This window comes from Leptodactylus fuscus, chromosome 7, assembly GCF_031893055.1.
Source record: "Leptodactylus fuscus isolate aLepFus1 chromosome 7, aLepFus1.hap2, whole genome shotgun sequence".
NCBI lineage: Eukaryota > Metazoa > Chordata > Amphibia > Anura > Leptodactylidae > Leptodactylus > Leptodactylus fuscus.
In genome coordinates, this window is record NC_134271.1 from 153,115,809 (window position 1) to 153,141,569 (window position 25,761).

The window sequence follows — 25,761 nt, forward strand, 5'->3', positions numbered from 1 at the left end:
TTTTTACCTCTATATTTTTAATTCTTTTGAGATTTTGTTATTTGGTAATAGTGTGACAGAGAATGCAAAATGTGAAGAAAAAAAAAAATTCTAGAATTTTTAGTTTTTAATTGATTTTCAAAGTTCAGAAAAAGTGTGAATTTCTGTGTTGCCTGCCTTTACATTTCTCCTCATAACTCAGGCTACAAAAAATATAGAGAAACAAAATAAACACCATTCTACTCAGAAGTATACGGGCTTTCTCCAGATATGTCATAAGAGTATCTTTGTTAATATTTTATCAAGGCGAATGCAAACGCAAAATTTTAAAACGCATTTCAGGAAAAAACGTTAAATGTAAAAATTTCCAAAAATGCACATGTGACTGCTATGCAACGAGCCACATCTGTACCAAAATTCAAGTTGGGATCGCGATGGGATCATATTTTTAAGTATAACTATTACAGAGTCGATTCAAAAATCTTGAATTCAGATCTGTTCAGCATGTGGTCTAAAAGTGTGGGACCTATATTTACCAAAAAAATTCCATGATTTTTAGATATTACTGTATTACCGTATATACTCGACTATAAGCCGAGTTTTTCAGCACAGTTTTTGTGCTGAAAAAGCCCCACTCGGCTTATACTCGAGTCAAGCAAAAAAAAAAATATATATATTTTTTTTTATTGGAAGGGGAGGGGGGGGGGGGGGTCTATGACCAGCTGCAATAGCAATGTATAGACTCTACCATAAAATTGTGGGAAAAAAAATAAATAAAAAAATAAGATAAATAAAAGTTGTAAATCCCTCCTTTCCTTAGAATACATATAAAAGTAGAAAATTACTATGAAACACATACACATTAGGTATCCATGTGTCTGACAGTGCCCGGTCTACTGAATATAGGGTATCTGCAGTGCTCCTGTTCCGTCGGGAAGGGGTTAATAGCACTGCAGATCCCCTATATACAGCCAGGCTGAATTCTAAGTGTGTGTGTGTGGGGGGGGGGAACAGTCCTCAAGCTCAGGGAAGGGGCAGACAGACAACCAAAACACCCCCTCCCCAGCACCCACCAACTACTGCACCCAAAAACTCTGACCATTTTAATTTTTGAAATACTCGAGTCAATACGTTTTACCAGTGTTTTGTGGCAAAATTAGGGGCCTCGGCTAATATTCGGGTCGGCTTATACTCGAGTATATACATATATTTTATCATGTTACAGCTTAGGGGGCATTCACACTACCATTGGTGTCCACTCCGCAGTGTCCGTGGTTATTGTCCGTACAAGATTTTAGTAACAGGCACTCGCTGGTCCTTTTGCAATTTCCATTCATTTCAATGGGATTTTAGATTGTGTCCTTTAGTGTCCCTTTGTGTCTTTTATTGTCCGTTTACAACCAGTTCCGTTTTTTCAAGCGGACAAAAAAATCCTACATGCAGAACTTTTATGTCCGTTCGAAAAAACAGGCAGTAAGTGTCCGTTTTTTGTTTTTTTTTACCATTGAGGTATATGGTCAATGGACATATAACGGACACTAACTGATAGCCATCAGTTACTGTCCGTTTGTGTCCGTCATAATAGGTGTCTGTTTTTTTGGGGGGGTTAACAGACACCAACGGTAGTGTGAACCGTACCTTAGAAGCAGGAGAGGACAGAGGCGAAAGCTTTGTTAGGGCTCAACCTGAGAATGAACAGGGATAGACAGTGAATGCAGAGCAGATGACAGGCCAGCAAATCTGTCAGTAAGGGATCGTTCACATCTGCGCCCCGGTCTCCGTTATGCAGGTTTCCGTTTCCTGCCCAAAACTGTGCAGGAAATGGAAACCTGCAGGCATTTTGCAAACCCATTCAAATGTATGGGTTTGGAAAGTGACCAGCTGTGAGCGCGGGTGAGCATTTTGTGCTCTCCGTGGCGAAACCGTTTTTTTTTTAACCAGACTTAAAGTCGGACATGCAGGACTTTGTGCCCTGTTAAAAAAAAAATGGTTTAGCCGCAGAGAGAAGAAAACGCTCACCGGCGCTCATGGCCGGACAAGGTCTGTCAGGTTTCTGTCTTCCGTCGGCAGAAGACGGAAATCTGAAAACGCAAATCAGGCGCTTTCGTGAACCCAACGTCACGTAAAGTATCTGTCCACCACAGAGTCAGAAAGTAAGACAGAGCTTCAGAACTTTCATGTTCTGACTACGAAGAGGAGGAGAGTTTGTTAAAACTTCGGATATGGGAAGCAGAATCCATCAAAGGGACTCAGCAACACCACACTGTCATTCCATGTAGTGAAACAGAAATAAAAACAAGGGTTTTTTCACTCAGTAATGGCAGTGACGTCCATGAAGTGGTAGAAGGTGGCAGAAGATTGGCAATGGATGACATAACTAGTTCTGTGACCTGTGAATGTGATCAGCGCTGATGGCGGCTACTGGACTCTCCAAAGATTGTGAAAATGAAGATGTAGAATTGACTTTTTTGCATCCTTCTGGTCCCGCGCCTTCCTTTGTGTATCCAAGAAAACCAGACATTTTAAAACTTAACATAAATCAGATATTAAAGGGATTCAATCATTAAAATGACATTTTTTTCTCCCTTCTTCCGACACTGGTTTCAAACTTCTGGGCATGTGCAGTCAACTCTGCCATTGGGCCTCGGGCAGAGCCAACTGCGCATGCCCGCGGCTATTTTCTTGTGGCTTCTTACACAGTAAACTGCTGTAAGTGGCCATTTTCATGTGGCTGATTACACAGTAAGCTGGGGTAAGCAGCCACAAGAAAATGGCCGTAGGCATGCGCAGTCGGCTCTGCCCGAGACCCAACAGCAGAGCCAACTGTGCATGCCCAGAAGTTTGAAACCAGCGCCAGAAGAAGACGCAGGGAGAGGCCGTTTCAGGCGAAGATGGAGGCGGTGCTGGAGAGTTCTCTCGCAGCATTGGGGACGCCCCCAGTGCTGCGAGAGAACTCATTTGCATATAGAAGAAAAACGGGATTTATAACGAACGGCGTCGCGTAGAAGACATCTAAAGGTAGCAGAAGAATAGCTTTTCTTCAGGCTATTCCTATGTGTGCGGCTTAATTCACACAGAGTTTTTTGGTCAGGGTTTTGAGGCCGTATCCGCCTCAAAACCTGGACCAAAAAGACGGCTCCCATTGAAATCAATGGGAGCCGCACAGGAGCTTTTCCCGGGAGCCGTTTCTTCCGGCTCCCGGAAAAAAGAAGCGAGGTGTTCATTCTTCAGGCTGAGTCGCCTTGCGATTCGTCCTGAAGACACACCCTCTTCCAGACTCGGCCCATTCATTGAGCCTGATCCGGAGGAGGGTGCGCGGCTGGAAGCCGGTGCCGTGCACCGGCTTTCAGTTCCACAACCTCCGCCTCAGGTTCCGATCCAAAAAACTCTGTGCGAACTAAGCCTTAGGGAGAAAAAAAATGTCATTTTTAACTCAGGTGGAGCCGAACACCATGACAGGCCGGACATACTCTGTGACACATTGCTAGCAAGCGCTTATGGATAATATTACATTTCACTCACTAGAAGGGACACATCAATGATAAAAGGCTGATGTAATAACGTCCTATTAAGTGTTTTATTAGTTCAGATTTTATAGAATGAAGATGTAACTACTGGACTATTCTTCTTAATAAATTACATGTTTAGTGGATATAATAAAAAAAATTGTTACAAGTAGAAAAAATGTGTTAAAAATATTGGTTCTTTTAATCTTGTTAACATATAATTAGGATGAAACTGTATTTACAATTGGGGATATGAGCAGCTTTTTTCCTTTGGTTTGTTCAATGCATTCAGGTTGAAAATGCTGAACAAGTTGTGTTCTGATGATAAGATGGATTTATTCTGGCACTTATTGTTTTTTATGTTTCTTTATTGTTGCATATACATGTTGAATTCAGCAAGTTGTCATTTGAAAAGAAAAAAGGAAGAAGCTCACACAAACATCAGATGATTCAAGGCTTAAAAAAAAAAAATAGATCCCAATTTGGTCCCAAGTTGAAACCAAGTTGAAACCCTGTACAAATATAACCAAGAACACAAGTAACACACATGCCTTTTTTCATAATTTTAAAACATACTTTTTTTCACAATTGCGCATCGAAACTTTGAATTAGATTTCTCCAAAACAAAATATAAAGAAACATCGTCTTGTGACATATCAAATGAAGGCCGGTACCGCTCTGAGAAAAATGATGCCTTTCCCACCTCTTTATCTTAATTCTAGCCCGAGATATAATAAAAAATGTAAAGCCATATAAGGCAAAAATTTGCACTTTTTCAAAACTTTAAAAATCTGTAAAAAAATTAACGGATGAAGAAAAAAATTCAAAACTTTTAATTTGTAATTAACTTAAGTTGTACTTCATAAAAATAAAAAATATCTAAAGACGTCAGGTAAAAAAAAAATATTCAAATTTGGATCACTTCACACGGAATGACCCCTGCGCAGAGTTTACTCAGGACTTCTTGGAGCCCATTATTATTCTGTCAGACATACATTACCAGCTCCAGCCTGGAAGGCAGCAGTCCCTCGTTGCATTTTTTCCTAGTTTAGTCTCCCCTCCCTTTACCTCCTTCCTGACATGCTGGGAATCCTGACCCAGGCGCTATTTTCTCAATAGTGCATTGGGGAGGAGCGCCAATTCCCTGAAACGAGATTGTATTGAAAAATGAAAAAACATTCTAAAAATAAAAACAACTTAAAAATAAAGCCCTATGTGTCACCGAAAAAAAAAGACGCAGAAATCAATTGTATAACGCTAATGATAAAAATATCATAGTTCTCAAACCGCACATACAAAAACCCGAATATGTGTCTGGTCCTGATCCAGAGAAATTGACCCAGTACTGAAGTGGTTAATGTATTTTTTGGCGGGAGTGCCTCATGTTGGTAATAATTAGAGTTATTGCCAGTACCCCCCCCTTAGGCAGCATCTTCAGGGAGGGTGGAGGAGGGTAAAGGGGAGGAGCTGACAGGTGGCAGAGACAGATATAGGAGAACAGCGCCTCCTCTCTGTATAGACTGTATGTGAGCCCAGGGGTGCAGGTTAGATGGACTTCTGTCCATGTTATCACTTCTCCTGTCCATCATCTCTAAGTTATAGGGGTGACTTATAGGGGTATTCTCTCTGACGCCGCAGCCAAAACATTTGCCATCACCCAGTTTGTGGCCTGAAAAGAGCTGATCCACCAAAAGGAATAGATATATATTGCGGTTAAAACGTAACCTTTAATAAATATGCATTAATACCAATCTAAAGGAACACACAGGAAGGAAATTCATGTACCAGTATATACTGTGCAAGAATAAATCATCACACAGACACGGCAGCCTCCAGAAAATAAAACCAAAAACACTCACCAATTAGATGATATGGAGTGTGGTAACGGTGCACAAATGGAGGTGGCTAATAGTAACAAAAACTGGTACAATATCAGATATATCAAAAGATAGGAGTGGCCAAGGGTAGAGAGGTTAGGGAAATGGACAGTCACCCCACTAAGGGGACAGGAATAGCTATTTCACCCTAGAAACCTGACTCCGAACCATTCCGCTAATGGTAAATGGTCTGACTGGAACCTCTCCCTAGATGGTTAAGGCCACCATAAGAAATACTGAATGAAAACACTCTTATATTAAAAACATAGAGCATGCCACCCGACATGCATGTTTCATCAGGAAGATCACACACAATCCTGAATCATCAGGGGTTAATGGCTGAAAAATGCTCAAATGCAGATCAACCCTGTACAGCCATATAGTCATACTACACCAGTCACATACTGCTCAAACCTCACATCCCATATGGTGCTGGGGGGAGAAGACAAGGTTAAGAGCCAGTATGGAAGGGAGCCGTCATAGAAAAAACAGGTTCGTGGTGTTCCAGAGTGTTAGGAAACAACCACATACGCCCAGGTATCTGACAGAGTGCCGTCCGCCCTGCGTTCATTATATAGAGAGCCAGGAAACGCGCGTGTCCAAATCGAAAGCCCGCGCATGCGCACTAGATGCCCGACTCGAAAACCAACCCCAGTGCACATGCGCGAAAGGTCCGAAGCCTGCGCACTCACACAAAGGTCCAAAATCAGCTCAAATAGGACTACAAGTACAAAAGTAACAACAAGGAGCCAGCAGGATCACTCCAAATGTATGTAACCATAATAATATACAGAGGGGATCAGTGTCACGCTCTATATAAATAGAACATACCACCCTGATAAAACAGGGAGGATGTAAAAAGAAGGATATTAGTGCCAGCATCTAACCAGGATTAAAATACCAGTGAACACAGGGATCAATGAGCTGATACAACCTAATCACAATCAAATCAATGAAGTAAAACGAAGCTGTTCATTCAACCCCAAAGGTTGAACTGTTTTTAGGCGAAATATCCATTTGGTCTCTGCTTGAGTAACAAGATGATCCCAATCCCCCCTTCTGACCGGAGGTTTGATGAGATCAATGCCCATGAATTTGATGCAAGAAGCATCACCTTGATGTGCCAATCGAATATGGCGTGCAATGGGAGTATCAGATTTACAATGGGAGTCATGCATATTTATTAAAGGTTACGTTTTGACCTCAATATATATCTATTCCTTTTGGTGGATCATTTGTATAGTTGAATAGATTGTCAATAATAATTGGAATCAATTTCTGAAAAGAGCTGCACAAAAACACCACAAAATAAACATCAAGAAACTTTACCTTTAACACCGCCCCCATCCTGTCCGAACCAGATCCTTATAGTGCAAATTATAGGGCAATATAATGGGTGTATAGACACAACCCCCAAACCTCCAGAGGGGCATCAAATCCAAAGTTATATCACTGTAACTGCAATACTGAGGAACTGCAGGAGCTTCAATGGTTGTGTCCATAATATGTGAGTAATACAGCGGCCATATTACACCAACCTGTAAGTGGCCCTACTTATCCCATCAGGTAGGGTCAGAGACTTACCATTACTGACTGGAGTTATAGTGTGTATACGGAGATGGGAATTATATTCCTATGTCCAGCTCCAGCACCAGACATCACAGCAGGAGCCATTATAGTTTGCCTGAGACAAAGCACAAAGATTTGGGTTCTGTTAAAAAACTTAACTTTTGGAAAATTTTGGTGAAAACCGGTCTGCTGTGTATTATTGGTTCATTCATCTCTACTAAAGATTTGTACTTTATTAGTTTATGTACAATATTTCTGTAAATACCAGCGAGCCACGAGATGATGTAACACGCCGAGCAAGTTGTGTGGAATATTTTATCTCATGTGATATTTGCGGGCTCAGGCATCAGACGGCAGTACTGAGTCATCTCCTCTGCTTCTTTACATCACTTGTAGGACACTTACTGGAATTAAAGTGTAACTCTAACTATAAAGCTACAACACATTTCATAACTGTATAATGCAGGTGAATGCAGGAAACTTTGTAATATTCTTATTAAAGGGATTCTATCATTATAATCCCGCTTTGAACAAAACCATGTCGGAATAGCCTTTAGAAAGTCTTCTCCTACCTTTATCATAATGATCCGTGCCGCCGTTCCGGTGTAATTTTGCTTTCCCTCGTATGCAAATGAGTCTTCAGAAAACACAGGGGGCGTTCCCCCTTGGCTCACAAACAGTTGCATACGTATGCATTTGCATACGGAGGAAAAACAAAATTACACCGGAACGGCAGCGCAGATCAGCATATGAAAGGTAGGAGAAGACTATCTTTTCTAAAGACTATTCCGACATGGTTTTGTTCAAAGAGGGATTAAAGGGGATCTGTCATTGGGAAAAGTCATTTTCAGCTAAGTACATCCTTGCATAGCCTTTAGTAAGGCTATTCCACACCTACCTTTTGTATGTAAATTGCCTCTGTAGATTTTGAATAAGTCTGTTTTTATTCATATGCTAATTATCTTCTCTGTGCACTGGAAGAGTCTGTGTCTGTTATTCTCTATGTGTATGTATAGCAGAGGCTGCTGCTGCTGCTGACTCATCTCTGCTGCACATACACATAGAGAACAGACACAGACACTTCTGGAGTGCACAGAGAAGCTCATTAGCATATGAATAAAAACGGACTTATTCAAAATCTACTGAGGCAATTTACATACAAAAGGTAGGTGTGGAATAGCCTATGGCATTTTTCGATTTTCATTTTCTTTTTTTGACTCCCCCCGTTTCAAACCCCATAACTTCTTTATGTCTCTGCTCTCAGAGCCATATGAGGTCGTAATGTTTGTGGGACAAATTGTTCTTCATGATGCCACCATTCTTCTATGGTTAGAAGGGCGTTTCTGACAGTCAGTCAGAGACATCCTTCTTCACAGCACAGCCTATAGCGCTGTGCTGTGTGAGCGGGGAGGAACACCCCCTCCCTCCCTGATAATACTCGTCTATGGACGAGCAGTGTGAGCAGAGGGAGGGGGCGTTCCTGAATTCAGCGCACTGTCAGCTTTCCGGCAGTATATAGAACTGCCTGTGCCCAAAATGGTGAAAGGTCCTCTTTAATCCCTTAACAAAAATCCAAAACTGTGCCAAAATTATTTTTTTTTAAGAAGTCGCCATATTCTGACAGAGCAGCCTGCAAAAGAAAGTCACTGCACACAGGCCAGGGAACATTTACAAGGCTTCCGGCTGTCTTGCCAATGTGACGTCAGCTTTGACCAAGGCACGAGAAGGGTTAATGCCCACGATCAATGCGGGCACCGACTGTGGGCATTAGTGCATGGTGTCTGCTGTATGAAACAGGCTCACGGGTGGCGGCCATAGTTAAACACTTGGCATCCACCGTAATAGTACGGTGCATGTCAGGAAGCGGTTACAGAATTCTGTTTCCTTCTCCACTTATTAGGCTGCTCTCCTCCTCTTTGTTATCAGTCAGACTGTATATATGGAATATGTCTCCATGTTAACCTCACACACAGAAGTCTACAGAGAGGGGAGGGAAGGGATTTATTGCCTCATTTTGTGCAGTGGTTGAGTCTTATCCTGAAAGATAGCGGTATCAGAAGAGCGTCCTCACTCAGTGTAACAGAATGGAGGATTATGTAGATAATCTGTTTTCCCATAGTCCAAACAGCCGCACAACAGATGGGGTATTCCTGCCCCTGCGTGCAATCAGGACAGGTGGAACTTTTGCTCAATCAAAGAACCTCCCCTATAAGAGGTCACCAGACCTCCCCCTCCTCGTGTTAGTTATAAAGTAGAGATTTCCGAAACCCTTCAGAAAATTAAACAAAACAAAAATACAGGGAGGGAGCTTTGTGCTGCTGTTTGGACTATGGGAAAACAGATTATCTACATAATCCTCTATTCCCCATACGTCCAACACAGCAACACAACAGATGGGGAGGTAGCAAGAAACCCCCCCTAGGGTGGGACTTCCTGACAAACTGATGTCAATACAGAGCGACTGAAGGCAACCGCCTCCGCGCTATAATCGTCTAACCTATAATGTCTCACAAAAGTTAAGTGAGAACTCCAGGCTGCTGCAGCGCAAATCTGGTCCAGGGAGATAGAATGTCTCTCCGCACATGTCGCAGCAACTGCACCAGTAGAATGTGCCCTTACAAACTCAGGTGGAAGTAGGTCCTGAGTACTGAATGCTTGAGAGATGGCCTCCTTAATCCATCTCGCCTATGTTGCCTTAGAGGCTCTACACCCCTTGTATTTTCCGGAAAAATTTACCAGAAGGTTTTCCACTCTCCTGAATGTTCTAGTGCGTTCCAGATAGATTTGTAAGCACCTCTTCAGATCCAGGGAATGCCACCTCTCTTCCTCCTGAGAGGTGGGGGACGGAAAAACCGTGGGTAGGGTAATTATACGATTAATATTCCATGTCTACGGGACTTTTGGAATAAATCCCGGAAGATATCTTAATTGTACCCTGTCTGGCAAGAATAGCAAATCCGGTTCAGAGGCTGCTAAAGCCTGTAGTTCTGCAGTACGTTTAGCCGATGTAATGGCTACAAGGAATGCCACTCTGCAGGAGAGGAACTTTAGTTCTACCTCTTGTGGTGGTTCAAAGGGGGGCCCACAGATCCCCTGCAGTACCGTAGCTAAATCCCATTGGGGGATTGGGACTTGGATGGTGGGTCGGCGCCTAGCGGCCCCTCTTAAGAATTGACTTACCAACGGATCTTGAGACAGTCTCATCCCTAATACGGCTGAAAGGGCAGCTACATGCACTTTTAATGTTGCCGGGGTGAGGCCTTTCTCCAGCCCGCTTTGCATAAACTCCAATACCGACTCAATAGCCAGTATTACACGTTGATTCTCCATTCACCATTGCTGGTAAATTCTGCCAATCCTCATGTAGCTTCTATTCGTAGAATCTGCCCTTGAGCAGGCCAGTGTTGTCCGCACAGCCTGTGTCAATCCCCCAGTCTGTCAGGTTGAACCTCTTCAGGTCCTGGCATAGCCACTTGTTTTGGGTTACCAGGTTGTGAAGAAGTGGAAGCCTCCAGTAATTCCCTCGACTCATCTGCATGAGGTGGGTAAACCATGCCCTTTTCGGCCAGTACGGTATGATCGTAATCACCGATACCTGATCCTGTATGATCTTGGCCAATACCTTCAAAACCATGGGAAGTGGAGGGAAGATGTATGCCAGCCTGAACCTCCAAGGTATTGATAGGGCATCTACTGCCAAGGGGTTGTCTTTCTGGCAGAGGGAACAGAACCTCTCCACCTTGGCATTGTATTGGGTGGCCATTAGATCCACCTCGGGAAGACCCCACATCCGAGTCAATTGAAGAAAGACCTCCTGGTTGAGGGACCACTCGCCCGACACTGCTTCTCCCATGCTGAGCTGGTCTGCCAGCACATTCAGATGTCCCCTTATGTGCACCGCACTGAGGTGGCTTAGATTTTCCTCCACCCAGGTAAAAATCTGATTTGTTAGCTTGAGGAGGGAGGAGGACCTCGTCGCTCCCTGCTTGTTCAGGTAGAGGACCACTGTAACGTTGCCCGTCCTGACTCTGACCGCCTTGCCGCGTAGATCCCGGGCGAAGTATAGCAGGGCTCGGTACACTGCGCATAACTCGCTCCAATTTGATGACTGAGCAGTCTCCAGTCGGCTCCATGTCCCTTGTGCCAGGGTCTCCCCCAGATGCGCTCCCCAGCCATGAAGGGAGGCATCCGTTGTCAACAGGGTCCAGTCGGGCTGGACCGTGGACATCCCGTCTTTCAATAGGGACCACCATCGCAGTGATCGATGGACAACTGGATAGGCTTCTTCAGTCCTGAGGGGCTGCGGCTCCATACCTTGAGGATCTCGCTCTGTAGTGGTCGCATATGCCATAGTGCCCATGGAACTGCATCCGCAGCTGCTGACATTAAACCTAGGACCTTCATTGCGGTTCTTACCTGAACCTCCCGCATAACCGCCAGATGTTGCACCGCCCGACAAATCTTCTTCTTCCGATTGTGAGGAAGAGATCTCTCCATCCTCTGAGAGTCCACAATGAACCCTACGAACTGGATTCTGGTGGTAGGGACGACTGCTGACTTTTGCCAATTGATCAGCCAGCCTAACTCTTCTAGGAAGGCGATAGTGGTCCTTAGGTGGGCCGCGAGAACCTCTGTTGAGTGGGCCTTTAACAGCCAATTGTCTAGGTAATGTATGACAAATATACCTTGGAGCCGAAGAGCTGCAAAGACCGGAGCCACGACCTTTGTAAAGGTGTGGGGGGCCGAAGATATTCCGAACGGAAGAGCTATGAACTGTAGATGACACAGAGTACCGTTCAGCACAACCCCGATTCTCAAGAACCTTCTGTGTGGTGGAAAAATCGGGACATGTAAATACACGTCCCTTAAATCTAGGGTGACAAACCTGTCTCCTCGGTGCAGAAAAGGTATCACTGACCTGATGGTTTCCATCCAGAAACGGGTCTTGAGGACATAGTGGTTGAGAGGTCTTAAATCGACCACCATTCTCCAGCCTCCCGATGTTTTGGGTACTAGAAACACTGGAGAGTATACCCCGGTTGATTGCTCTTGCCAGAGACATCGGTTCTAGAGCGCCTTTGTCCAGGTATTCCTGAACGACGTTCTCCAGAAGGATCTGCATTTGACCAAATAAGTGTTATGTCAGTCCAGGTAGCTGCAACGGGGCTAAGGGATAGCAGTAGGGAATCTCGCCCTGCACTACTCCCACTAGCTATCCCGGTCCCTGCCTCACGGGTGTGGGTCGGCTGTACTCAGGCTAAGCCTGACCCCGACAGCTCCTCTCTCACTGATTCCGTAGGCCTAGAGGGAAGTGGGAGAAGGAATGCCCTATAAGACCTCTAGGGACTGGAGACTAAAGGGGGTCACCCCTAACGAACAAGTGAAGCTGCTACTGACAGGGACTGACAAGGGTGTGCGCTGACTAACAACACAAGCAGCACACAGGAAAAATGTGGGAAAGGATTCCCCCAAACCAATATGGGAAGGAACCTTACACTAGGAAACAAACACAGGGAAACTGAGTAGAAATCAAAGGATAAGGCAATTCACTCACACAGTCAATTATACACAGAGGGAGGATTGGTGAACACAGAAGGGAAAACACACAAACCAACTCGTTCACCCAAACCTCCCAAAAATCAACCACGGAACTTCCTCTATCCCAGAACACCACCTACTCCTCCTGCTAAGGCCTAGCTCTGTAAAAGCGACACTCAGCACAGAACCATGGGAGGCATGGGTTTAAATACAGAGTAGAGACCACTCCTCCCAGGTGCAAATGGGAGGACAGACTAATCAACCAGGAAATAAAGCTGCCTACCAGCAGTGCGCGCATGCAAGTCAGAAGGTGTGCACCAATACCCACGACAGGACAACCCCGCAGCGCCAGGATGCCACCCCAGACACTGCGCAGCCAAAAACTCCCCAGGTAAGAAAAATAGAAAGTAAAGAACCTAAATACTCCTAACAGGATCCTCCCCTCAAGGAGAAGACTCCGGATTCTCTAGGAGCATCCTTCTTCAGGAACTCCTTGTGGAATTTCTCCACGAGTCTGGGGGCTGACATATCCGACTCCAGGACCCAAGAATTATCCTCAGGACCGTATCCCTTCCATGCCACCAGATACCGTAGCTTCCCCCGAACATATTTGCTATCCAGAACTCGGGATATCTCATACTCCCCGGACTCAGAAACTGGTGGAACCTTAACTGGAGACGTTCCCTTCTTGGCCTTCTTTAACAAGGAGACATGGAAGACCCGGTTTATCTTCCGCCTTTTAGGTAGTTGCAGCTGCGCCGCCACTTCATTTACCATCTTGATGATCTTAAAAGGACCCACAAACCTGGGACCCAGCTTCTTGCTAGGAACCTTCAACCTGATATTCTTGGTGGACAACCAAACCATCTCACCAGGGAAGAACTGCAACTCTCCTCTCTTCCGATCCGCCTGGACCTTAGCCTGGTGCGACGCCCGCACCAGATTCTCTCGGATACGGGACCATACCCCTTGCAGCTTTTTAGAAAATAGCTCCTCCTCCGGAACTGGGGAAGAAATGGAAGAAAATACTCCGAAAACAGGATGTCTACCACCGGAGCAAAAAAAAGGTGTGGTACCTGTGGCATTGGAATCATGGTTGTTTAGGGAAAATTCTGCCAGGGGGAGAAAGGCAGCCCAATTATTCTGGTTCTCTCGAACAAAACACCTCAAAAACTGTTCCACATCCTGATTCTTCCTCTCTGTTTGTCCGTTAGACTCTGGGTGAAACCCGGAGGAAAACGACAGTGTAACTCCCAACCTGCTGCAAAAAGCCCGCCAGAATTTAGCCACAAATTGCGGTCCCCTGTCCGAAACGATCTCCTCAGGAAGACCATGCAACCTTACAATTTCTTTAATAAACGCTTCTGATAGTGTCTTGGCACATGGCAGCCTGGAAAACGGGATCAAATGGCACATTTTCGTGAAGCGGTCAACGACTACCCAAATGACCGTGAAACCTATCTCGGACTTGACTAAGAAGGGGGCTGACTGTGCTAAGTGGTCGCCAGAGGCGCTAGCGGCGTTTGAAGAACTGAAGAAGCGATTCTCGTCCGCTCCCATTTTGAGACAGCCGGATGAGAGGTTGGCCTTCCGAGTGGAGGTGGATGCCTCCTCGGTGGGGGTGGGAGCAGTACTTTCTCAGGAGTTCGAGGAGGGTACGCATCCCTGTGCCTTCTTTTCTAAGAAATTCTCTGCCTCTGAACGGAATTATGACATCGGAGATAGGGAACTACTAGCAATAAAACTAGCGTTCGAACATTGGCGTCATTTCCTGGAGGGGGCCAGAAGGCCAGTCCAGGTATTTACTGACCACAAGAATTTGATTTATCTTGGGTCGGCGAAGAGATTAAATGCACGGCAGGCCAGATGGGCTCTATTTTTTGCGCGGTTCCATTTTAACGTGACTTATGTGCCGGGTTCAAAGAATGTTAAGGCTGAGTGTACTGTTATGTCAGTCCAGGTAGCTGCAACGGGGCTAAGGGATAGCAGTAGGGAATCTCGCCCTGCACTACTCCCACTAGCTATCCCGGTCCCTGCCTCACGGGTGTGGGTCGGCTGTACTCAGGCTAAGCCTGACCCCGACAGCTCCTCTCTCACTGATTCCGTAGGCCTAGAGGGAAGTGGGAGAAGGAATGCCCTATAAGACCTCTAGGGACTGGAGACTAAAGGGGGTCACCCCTAACGAACAAGTGAAGCTGCTACTGACAGGGACTGACAAGGGTGTGCGCTGACTAACAACACAAGCAGCACACAGGAAAAATGTGGGAAAGGATTCCCCCAAACCAATATGGGAAGGAACCTTACACTAGGAAACAAACACAGGGAAGCTGAGTAGAAATCAAAGGATAAGGCAATTCACTCACACAGTCAATTATACACAGAGGGAGGATTGGTGAACACAGAAGGGAAAACACACAAACCAACTCGTTCACCCAAACCTCCCAAAAATCAACCACGGAACTTCCTCTATCCCAGAACACCACCTACTCCTCCTGCTAAGGCCTAGCTCTGTAAAAGCGACACTCAGCACAGAACCATGGGAGGCATGGGTTTAAATACAGAGTAGAGACCACTCCTCCCAGGTGCAAATGGGAGGACAGACTAATCAACCAGGAAATAAAGCTGCCTACCAGCAGTGCGCGCGTGCAAGTCAGAAGGTGTGCACCAATACCCACGACAGGACAACCCCGCAGCGCCAGGATGCCACCCCAGACACTGCGCAGCCAAAAACTCCCCAGGTAAGAAAAATAGAAAGTAAAGAACCTAAATACTCCTAACAATAAGACACAGGTTTTCACAACTTGTCGGCTGGGTGAGAAGTGAACTATATTTTGTAGCCCGAATGCACGAGCTGGAGGACCCATGGGTCCTGAATGTGACAGCTCCACGCCGCCAAGAGGGGAAAAGGGAGGGGGGGCCTGGGAGTGGGCGTCAGAAGATCGTCTTCTTCATTTCGGGCTTGCCCCTCTGCCCTGACCCCCAGGGCGCTACTGAAAAGGAGCCTCTGGAGGCATACGACTTGGAGAACCCTTTCCCTCTATATGAAGGTGCAGCCCTCCCCCTAGAGCTTTGGGGAAAACTCTTCCACTTGCTGCCAACCTCTCCATGGTGGTGTCCAGCTCTTTTCCAAAGAATCTGCCAGGTTCAAATGGAAGAGCACATTGATTATACTTAGAAGTATTTTATTTACTAGGATATTTATTTATTTTTAATGTAGACTGTGAGCCCACAATGCACCCCTCTCCTCCCTACCAGCATGTCCTTCTGGAGCATGGGATGGAAATCCACGCAAACACGGGGAGAGCACACAAACTCCCCGCCGATGCTTTTTTTTTTTATTTTATTTTTTTTTACCCCCGGCGGGGCTCGAGCCGAGGACTCCGGCGTTGCAAGGCCACAGCGCCAACCACCAAGCCACCGCATGGCCCCCTTATACTTAGTAGTATTATCTGCTCTCCAGGGCTTTAACCACAGGGGATGAAGCCTCCGCCAGATAGTCCACAGCCATGGACATGGAGGATAGGATAACCAGTAAATCATCCCTGGGAACTCCCGAATCAATATCCTTCCTCAGAGTGGATATATTGGATCGCAGAAACTGCACGACCTCGTTGGTGAAGATTCCCACAGAAGCCTGGCTGAAGCTGAGGTATAAATGCGGCGCAGAGACTTCTCTGTATGTCTATCCATTGCATCTTGCAGATTTGAACCGTCCTCCGACGGTACTACTGTGCGCTTGGATAGCTTGGAGACGGCCATATCCACTCTTGGGGGTGGCCCCCAGCGATCAACCTCCACCGGAAAAAAAGGGTTCTAAGCCTCTTTGAGATCTGAAAAGACCTCTCTGATCGTCTCCATACACTTCACCAAGGTGAAGTTAGGATGGAACCCCGCTGTGTCACCTATAGATAATGCACTGCTGATATAAACCTTTCCCACCTTTAGAGGAGGGAGATTTTCAAGCAGACAGAGCCCAGGATGAAGGAAACTTTTTCCATGAGAACCACAAGTACATTATTACTTTTTTTTTGATCATATCATAAATGCAAAGTGCAACTGGGATTGAACCTAGGATACTGTGGATTCAGGCATACAGGTCTGTAACCCTACAGCCACTAGGGCTCCTGTTTCTAAGTAAGACCTCTATGAAACTGGGAGAGGGGATCTTACCAGAAATCTGCATGTACTCCTTTACCCAGGAGATGACAACATAAGTGGAGGGATCCTAGCTGGAGGACCCCGTACTGACAGCAGTGCAGATATACATAACCTTACAACAAAATGCCATCATGTGAGCAATAAGCAAATATGCATCTAATAAGTAATGATAGTACATAGGTATATGAACCCTTCTTTTAGGTTCACAGCATATAGTTCCCGCTTAGGAATTAAATGCACATTGGAAAAACCGCAAGACATATAAAAAATTTGGTTGGATCTTACCATAATGGCGGCAAATAGACTTCCATGCTGTGAAGTTGACAGAGTGCCCTTAGCAATAGAAAGGAGTGCTTTTAGTCTCTGCACTAAAACACAGAGGGAAATCTGAAAGGGATATGGCTTACCTTACTGCAGGGCAGTAAATGAACTGCAGCTGAAAAAAAAGTCAGTAACCTGCACAAGGCAGGTAAGACAAGAGACTGCAGTATAAACCTAGTTCTTTCTCTCAGAAAGAAAAGGAAAAAGGATCCAAGACATCTTCTTCCAAACCACAGAGGAGGCCACAGCCTCCTCCACCTGTCCAGTCACACAGGACAGAAAAAAACACAAGGATGGGGAGGTCTGGTGACCTCTTATAGGGGAGGTTCTTTGATTGAGCAAAAGTTCCACCTGTCCTGATAGCACGCAGGGGCAGGAATACCCCGTATGGGGAATTAGTCTTTTCCTGCACCTCCCCCTCCCCTCTCCATAAATGTTGATGTATAAAGTAACTCAGCCTGTTAAGTGGAGACGGAAACCTATTTATATAATGAGATCTGTTATAAAGTTTTTTATATTCACCTGTACTATTCACTTATAATAAATGGTGTTAGAACTGGATGATAAGGATGTACACAACTGCTAAACTCATATTTATTACTGATCCTGTAATACATTCTCATCTTGGTTCTCACCTTCACTTTCATCTTATATTTTTTCATAGAATCCCAGAAATGTCACAAGAGACAATTTTATGAAAAAAACAAGATCCTTACAGAGAACAAACCCCCGGGATGTAACCTGGGAGAGGAAAGTTTCCCCTTCCCTACACGTTATGTGAACCTCATCATTGTCGCCACTGATCACTTTAGGGAACGTTCTCAGAATGAGCTCATAGAGACCGGGGCAAGACATGAGGAATACTTAAAGGGAAAACAAAATGAATTACAGCGAATTTCACCCAACAAGATGTTCCGTTGGTGCCACCGATTCAGACTTGTACCACATATGGTAATGGTGAGCGGAGTGCCCGGGGTAGGGAAGACCACACTGATGCAGAAGTTTGTCTATGACTGGGTGAAGGGCGATCTCTATCAAAGATTCTCTTTTGTCTTTTTCTTCAAATTCCGTGAACTGAACAGACTTAAGGATAAGGTTAGTCTGGAGACCATGATCCTGCATCAGTACCCATATCTGGAGGAGCAGCTGGAGAACATCTTACAAGATCCAGAGAAACTTCTCTTTATATTTGATGGATTAGATGAAAGCAATCATACAATGGATTTCACATCACGTCACTTGTGCTCTCATCCTAAACAGCTCGGACATTGTGGTCAGATTGTGGTTAGTTTGGTGAGAAAGTGTCTTCTTACTGGTTGTTCTGTCCTAATGACCAGTCGTCCAACCAGACTGGCGTCAATTGATTGTAATGTTTTCCAGAGAATAGTAGAAATCACTGGGTTTCTTCCAGAAGAACGAAAGATTTACTTTGAGAATTTCTTCTCCAACCCTGAACTGTCAGAGAAGGCTTTTACTTATGTGAAGCAGAATGCCACCTTGTACACGTTCTGTTACCTCCCGTCCTACTGCTGGATCATCTGTACTGTATTATCCAGGAGCTTCCAGACGACAAGTAGTGACCAGCAGGTGACATTATTACCCAGAACAGTGACACAACTCTTTGCCATATTTGTCGCCAACATTCTGTCCAATCACAGCCTGGAGAAAAGTGACGCTCAGAAGATCCTGCAGTCCATCGGGTGGATGGCACAACATGGAGTCATGAACCACAGGATTATATTTGAGGAAATAGATCTGGATTCTTTCCATGTGGACAATAAGTCAAAGCTCTTATCAAGTTTTCTGATGGAATCGGAGGAACCTGTGACCTATTCCTTCTTACATCTCACTGTTCAGGAATTCTTCTCTGCTCTGGTCCAGTATACTGATTATTCTCCTGAGAAGTTACAGAACTCACTAGAAGAAGCCAAATCCTATCCTGATGGACGTGGTGAGATGTTCCTCCGTTTCCTGTGTGGTCTATCAGACGGCACCACCAGGTCAACACTAACTGGATACCTGGACAAACAAGCAGCTCAGGCCTCCAGAGATGTCATCACTTGGCTGAAGTACTTCATTTCAGAAGAACAGAGGCTGGTGGAAAGTGAGGACAAGAAGCTACGTCTTCTCAGGACATTCTTCTATCTGTTTGAGACCCGGAATAAGGCTCTAGTGCTGGAATCATTACAATCACTAAGAAGATTGGACCTTTCTCGTGTTCACATGTCAGCTCTAGACTGCACAGTGTTAGCCTTCATCATGGAAACCTGCACACATATAGAAGAACTAGACCTGTCTACATGTTCCTTAGGTCCAGAAGGATTAGAGAGACTTGTACCAGGGTTACATAACCTGCGGGATCTGAGGTAAAATACTAACAGTATTTAATTTTTCTACATTATTTGGCTTCTGATGAACATATTACATTTAACCCCTTTCTGACATCCGCCGTTATATAGCGGCCACACAGGAGCTGAGCAGCTGCCATAGTTGCTGGGTCTTTGCTGTATTATACAGTAAGGACCTGGCACTAATACCCAGATCAATGTCTGCACTAATCCCAGGCATTAAAGCTAACTGAAGGGGGGGAGGGGGGGCTCAAAATCTACTTTAAAAAAAAAAGAGAAATATAAAATAGTTACGGGTGTGAGAATATGGCGACTTTAAGAAATATTGGGGGTTTTAGCAAAGTTTTTAATTTTCATTAAAGGGTTAAAATGTAAATAATATCATCAATTTGGGATCCCTGGAGTTGCACAGAAATGTAGAATACAGGTGACGCCATTTTATCTGCACAGTGAACACCATAAAAACGAAGCCAGTAAGTCGCACAAACGCACTTTTTCTCCAATTCCTCCCTATTCTGAATCTTTCCCCTCTTCCCAGCACATTGTACAGAATAATAAATGGGACCATTATCAAGAACAACTTCCCTGCAAACTCTAATCCCTCATATGGCTCTGAGAGCGGAGAAATAAGAATGTCTGTTACTATTGGTCCTATTATAAAGTACCTGTACATGGGGTCCGGTACCTACAGTAATGGGAATGATCCCAGCAGGAGGGGAATGTGCTGAGCGTGTGACCCATGTGCTTGTTAGTAAGGGGGAGGGGGGCTACCATATATGTGCCCACTGATGGGTATGAGGGCTCAGCACTATGTGCACCGCTCACAACATCCAATTCACATATTTTTTTTCTTGACAAGGTGAAAATCTCCAGAGACTACAAATGGCAGATACTGTCACCTGTTTTCTGTGTATTGTGCCACAGCCCAGATGGAGGGGAGCGGAGGATGGGAGTAGTAGTGGTAGATGCTGCCACCGGATAGGCCAAGTGTCCTCAGCCACTCTCCCCAGCTCTGCTCCTAGGCCGGACACCGGTGAGGGGCTGCTGTGCTACCTGATGGCGGTGGTAGATGGTAGTGGTGGTAGACTGACCCTCACTGCTAGCACCATAGATATCCCTATTACATGTATAAGACTAGCACTGGGGAGATTCTTAGCACACGGCACTACTGGGTATGATATGGAGGGGGATATTATTTATATATCACACAAGAGGTGCCCCCCCCCCCCCCCCAAAGAAAAGGATATAAAACAGAACTTGTAATAAATATAGGTTAAAACTAGTATATAAGACGGGACGACGTATAGCCCCTATGTTAGCTACAAATAGATAGTGGTGCTAAGGCCACACACCCAACCCCTGCGCCTACTTAGACACAAGAGCAGTCCCTGGTGTTAGAAAGTTGCTATTACACTGTGGAGATGCAATTAGAAACCACAAACCATGTATGACATGATGTGGCTGATGTAGATAGATTTCCACACCAAGATGGAATGTGTCAGATGAATAGACAGGGGGCAGTATTGCCTCTAGGTTACAGGCCTGGCCCAGATAATAGCCCATCTGTTACATAATACACAGCTCACTGTCAGGAGTCCATTGTAGGAGCAGCGCTGGGCAGGGGAAGACTAATACATTAGATTGCCTTCATGCTGCATTCACAAAGTGTCACGTCTTATTTATAAAGAGTTGTGACATCCCATTCCTAGTTGTGGGGTATATTTTGGGGGTATATTGATAGGGGTGCAGCAATATCATGGCATCCCCTGAGCATATTAGCTCCGTACCCTCTATTGTTATCTATATACATTATATTTGGGATAATATAACAGAGTAGATCCCCCTTATCAGAGAGGAGTAGAGATGAGCGAACACTAAAATGTTCGAGGTTCGAAATTCGATTCGAACAGCCGCTCAATGTTCGTGTGTTCGAACGGGTTTCGAACCCCATTATAGTCTATGGGGAACAGATACTCGTTAAGGGGGAAACCCAAATCCGTGTCTGGAGGGTCACCAAGTCCACTATGACACCCCAGGAAATGATGCCAACACCTCTGGAATGACACTGGGACAGCAGGGGAAGCATGTCTGGGGGCATCTAACACACCAAAGACCCTCTATTACCCCAACATCACAGCCTAACAACTACACACTTTACACACTCAATACCACCTCTCTGACAGTAGGAAAACACCTTGAAACATGTGTATTTGGCACTTGCAGTGAGGAGAGCTTGTCACCAGCAGTGAATTTGGCCCTTGTAGTAAGTTGAGGTTGGCACCAACATTTGTTTTGAAAATCAGGGTGGATTGAGCCTCTAACCAGCAGAGTTTGGGCAAATTCATGGTGGAGGGAGCCTCTAAACACCCCAGTTTGGGCAAATTCATGGTGGAGGGAGCCTCTAAAAACCCCAGTTTGGACCAATTCATGGTGGAGGGAGCCTCTAACCAGCCCAGTTTGGGCAAATTCATGGTGGAGGGAGCCTCTAACCAGCCCAGTTTGGACCAATTAATGGTGGAGGGAGCCTCTAAACAGCCAAGTTTTGGGAAATTCATGGTGGAGGGAGCCTCTAACCAGCCCAGTTTGGACCAATTCATGGTGGAGGGAGCCTCTAAACAGCCCAGTTTGGGCAAATTCATGGTGGAGGGAGCCTCTAACCAGCCCAGTTTGGACCAATTAATGGTGGAGGGAGCCTCTAAACAGCCCAGTTTGGACCAATTAATGGTGGAGGGAGCCTCTAACCAGCCCAGTTTGGACCAATTAATGGTGGAGGGAGCCTCTAACCAGCCCAGTTTGGACCAATTAATGGTGGAGGGAGCCTCTAAACAGCCAAGTTTTGGGAAATTCATGGTGGAGGGAGCCTCTAACCAGCCCAGTTTGGACCAATTCATGGTGGAGGGAGCCTCTAAACAGCCCAGTTTGGACCAATTCATGGTGGAGGGAGCCTCTAAACAGCCCAGTTTGGACCAATTAATGGTGGAGGGAGCCTCTAACCAGCCCAGTTTGGACCAATTAATGGTGGAGGGAGCCTCTAAACAGCCCAGTTTGGACCAATTAATGGTGGAGGGAGCCTCTAACCAGCCCAGTTTGGACCAATTAATGGTGGAGGGAGCCTCTAAACAGCCAAGTTTTGGGAAATTCATGGTGGAGGGAGCCTCTAACCAGCCCAGTTTGGGCAAATTCATGGTGGAGGGAGCCTCTAACCAGCCCAGTTTGGACCAATTAATGGTGGAGGGAGCCTCTAACCAGCCCAGTTTGGACCAATTAATGGTGGAGGGAGCCTCTAAACAGCCAAGTTTTGGGAAATTCATGGTGGAGGGAGCCTCTAACCAGCCCAGTTTGGACCAATTCATGGTGGAGGGAGCCTCTAAACAGCCCAGTTTGGGCAAATTCATGGTGGAGGGAGCCTCTAACCAGCCCAGTTTGGACCAATTAATGGTGGAGGGAGCCTCTAACCACCCCAGTTTGGGCAAATTCATGGTGGAGGGAGCCTCTAACCAGCCCAGTTTGGACCAATTAATGGTGGAGGGAGCCTCTAAACAGCCAAGTTTTGGGAAATTCATGGTGGAGGGAGCCTCTAAAAAACCCAGTTTGGACCAATTCATGGTGGAGGGAGCCTCTAATTAGCCCAGTTTGGACCAATTCATGGTGGAGGGAGCCTCTAAACAGCCCAGTTTGGACCAATTCATGGTGGAGGGAGCCTCTAAACAGCCAAGTTTTGGGAAATTCATGGTGGAGGGAGCCTCTAACCAGCCCAGTTTGGGCAAATTCATGGTGGAGGGAGCCTCTAACCAGCCCAGTTTGGACCAATTAATGGTGGAGGGAGCCTCTAAACAGCCAAGTTTTGGGAAATTCATGGTGGAGGGAGCCTCTAACCAGCCCAGTTTGGGCAAATTCATGGTGGAGGGAGCCTCTAACCAGCCCAGTTTGGACCAATTAATGGTGGAGGGAGCCTCTAACCAGCCCAGTTTGGACCAATTAATGGTGGAGGGAGCCTCTAAACAGCCAAGTTTTGGGAAATTCATGGTGGAGGGAGCCTCTAAACAGCCCAGTTTGGGCAAATTCATGGTGGAGGGAGCCTCTAAAAAACCCAGTTTGGACCAATTCATGGTGGAGGGAGCCTCTAATTAGCCCAGTTTGGACCAATTAATTGTGGAGGGAGCCTCTAACCAGCCCAGTTTGGACCAATTAATGGTGGAGGGAGCCTCTAAACAGCCAAGTTTTGGGAAATTCATGGTGGAGGGAGCCTCTAAAAAACCCAGTTTGGACCAATTCATGGTGGAGGGAGCCTCTAATTAGCCCAGTTTGGACCAATTCATGGTGGAGGGAGCCTCTAAACAGCCCAGTTTGGACCAATTCATGGTGGAGGGAGCCTCTAAACAGCCAAGTTTTGGGAAATTCATGGTGGAGGGAGCCTCTAACCAGCCCAGTTTGGGCAAATTCATGGTGGAGGGAGCCTCTAACCAGCCCAGTTTGGACCAATTAATGGTGGAGGGAGCCTCTAACCAGCCCAGTTTGGACCAATTAATGGTGGAGGGAGCCTCTAAACAGCCAAGTTTTGGGAAATTCATGGTGGAGGGAGCCTCTAACCAGCCCAGTTTGGACCAATTCATGGTGGAGGGAGCCTCTAAACAGCCCAGTTTGGGCAAATTCATGGTGGAGGGAGCCTCTAACCAGCAGAGTTGGGGGAAATCAGGGTGGAGGGAGCCTAGTATTAGCAGAATTGTGCAACGCTTATGGTGGATGAGTATGAGGATGCGGAGGAATTGGAGAGGTTGAGTACAGACATGGAGTTTCATGTTGGGGTGCTTTACACAGGTGGGCACAAAAATGACGGCTCTACCCAGTGGTGGTTCATTTTTATCAAAGTGAGCCGGTCGGCACTCTCAGCTGACAGACGGGTGCGCTTGTCAGTGATGATGCCACCGGCTGCACTGAACACCCTCTCAGATAGGACGCTGGCGGCAGGACAGGACAGCACCTCCAAGGCATATAGGGCAAGTTCAAGCCACAGGTCCAACTTCGACACCCAATACGTGTAGGGCGCAGAGGGGTCGGAGAGGACAGGGCTGTGGTCGGAAAGGTATTCCCGCAACATGCGCCTATACTTCTCACGCCTGGTGACACTAGGACCCTCCGTGGCGGCACTTTGGCGAGGGGGTGCCATCAAGGTGTCCCAGACCTTAGACAGTGTGCCCCTCGTTTGTGTGGACCGGTGAGAACTTGGTTGCCTACTGGAGGAACTGCCCTCCCTGCCGCCAACGTCACATGCTGGAAACATCTCCATCATATTCTGCACCAATTGCCTGTGGCAAGCATTGATGCGATTGGCCCTCCCCTCTACCGGAATAAAAGACGAGATGTTGTTTTTATACCGGGGGTCAAGGATAGCAAAGATCCAGTACTGGTTGTCCTCCATGATTTTGACAATACGCTTGTCGGTTGTAAAGCACCCCAACATGAACTCAGCCATGTCTGCCACAGTGTTAGTTGGCATGACTCCTCTGGCCCCACCGGAAAGTTCAATCTCCATTTCCTCCTCATCCTCCATGTCTACCCATCCGCGCTGCAACAATGGGACAATTCGAAGTTGCCCGGAAGCCTCCTGTATCACCATCACATCATCGGACAACTCTTCTTCCTCCTCCTCCTCCTCCTCCTCCTCCATTAAACGCAGTGAAGCGGACAGATGTGTGGACCTACTCTCCAGCTGTGACGGATCGGATGCTATCCCTAACTCCTCTGTGTGATCTGAGTTATCCCTGATGTCAATCAGGGATTCTCTCAGAACACACAAGAGCGGGATTGTAAGGCTCACCATCGCATCCTCAGAGCTCACCCTCCTTGTGGACTCCTCAAAGACCCGTAGGATGTCACAAAGGTCTCTCATCCATGGCCACTCATGGATGTGAAACTGAGGCAGCTGACTTTGTGGCACCCTAGGGTTTTGTAGCTGGTATTCCATCAAAGGTCTCTGCTGCTCAACCACTCTATTCAACATCTGAAACGTTGAGTTCCAGCGTGTGGGGACGTCGCACAAAAGCCGGTGTTGTGGCACATGCAGGCGTTGCTGGAGAGATTTTAAGCTAGCAGCGGCTACTGTCGACTTGCGAAAGTGGGCGCACATGCGCCGCACTTTCACCAGTAGCTCTGGAACATTGGGGTAGCTCTTTAGGAAACGTTGCACCACTAGGTTGAAGACGTGGGCCAGGCATGGAACATGTTGGAGTCCGGCAAGCTCCAGAGCTGCTACCAGGTTCCGGCCGTTATCACAAACGACCATGCCTGGGCCCAGGTGCAGCGGCTCAAACCATATTGCCGTCTCATCGAGGAGGGCATCCCTCACCTCGGAGGCAGTGTGCTGTCTGTCCCCCAAGCTGATCAGCTTCAGCACAGCCTGCTGACGTCTACCAACGCCAGTGCTGCAACGTTTCCAACTCGTAGCTGGGGTCAATCTAACAGCGG

At 46.3% G+C, this 25,761-nt stretch overlaps 1 protein-coding gene across 1 annotated transcript in view; it reads left to right on the forward strand.

Annotated features, from left to right (window-relative positions):
* Positions 1–25,761, forward strand: part of LOC142214651 (NACHT, LRR and PYD domains-containing protein 3-like) — a 260,153-nt gene that overhangs the window by 51,639 nt on the left and 182,753 nt on the right. The window contains exon 8 of the mRNA XM_075283591.1: positions 17,613–19,314. Coding sequence (XP_075139692.1) covers positions 17,613–19,314 — 1,702 coding nt within the window. The remainder of the gene's footprint in view (positions 1–17,612; positions 19,315–25,761) is intronic.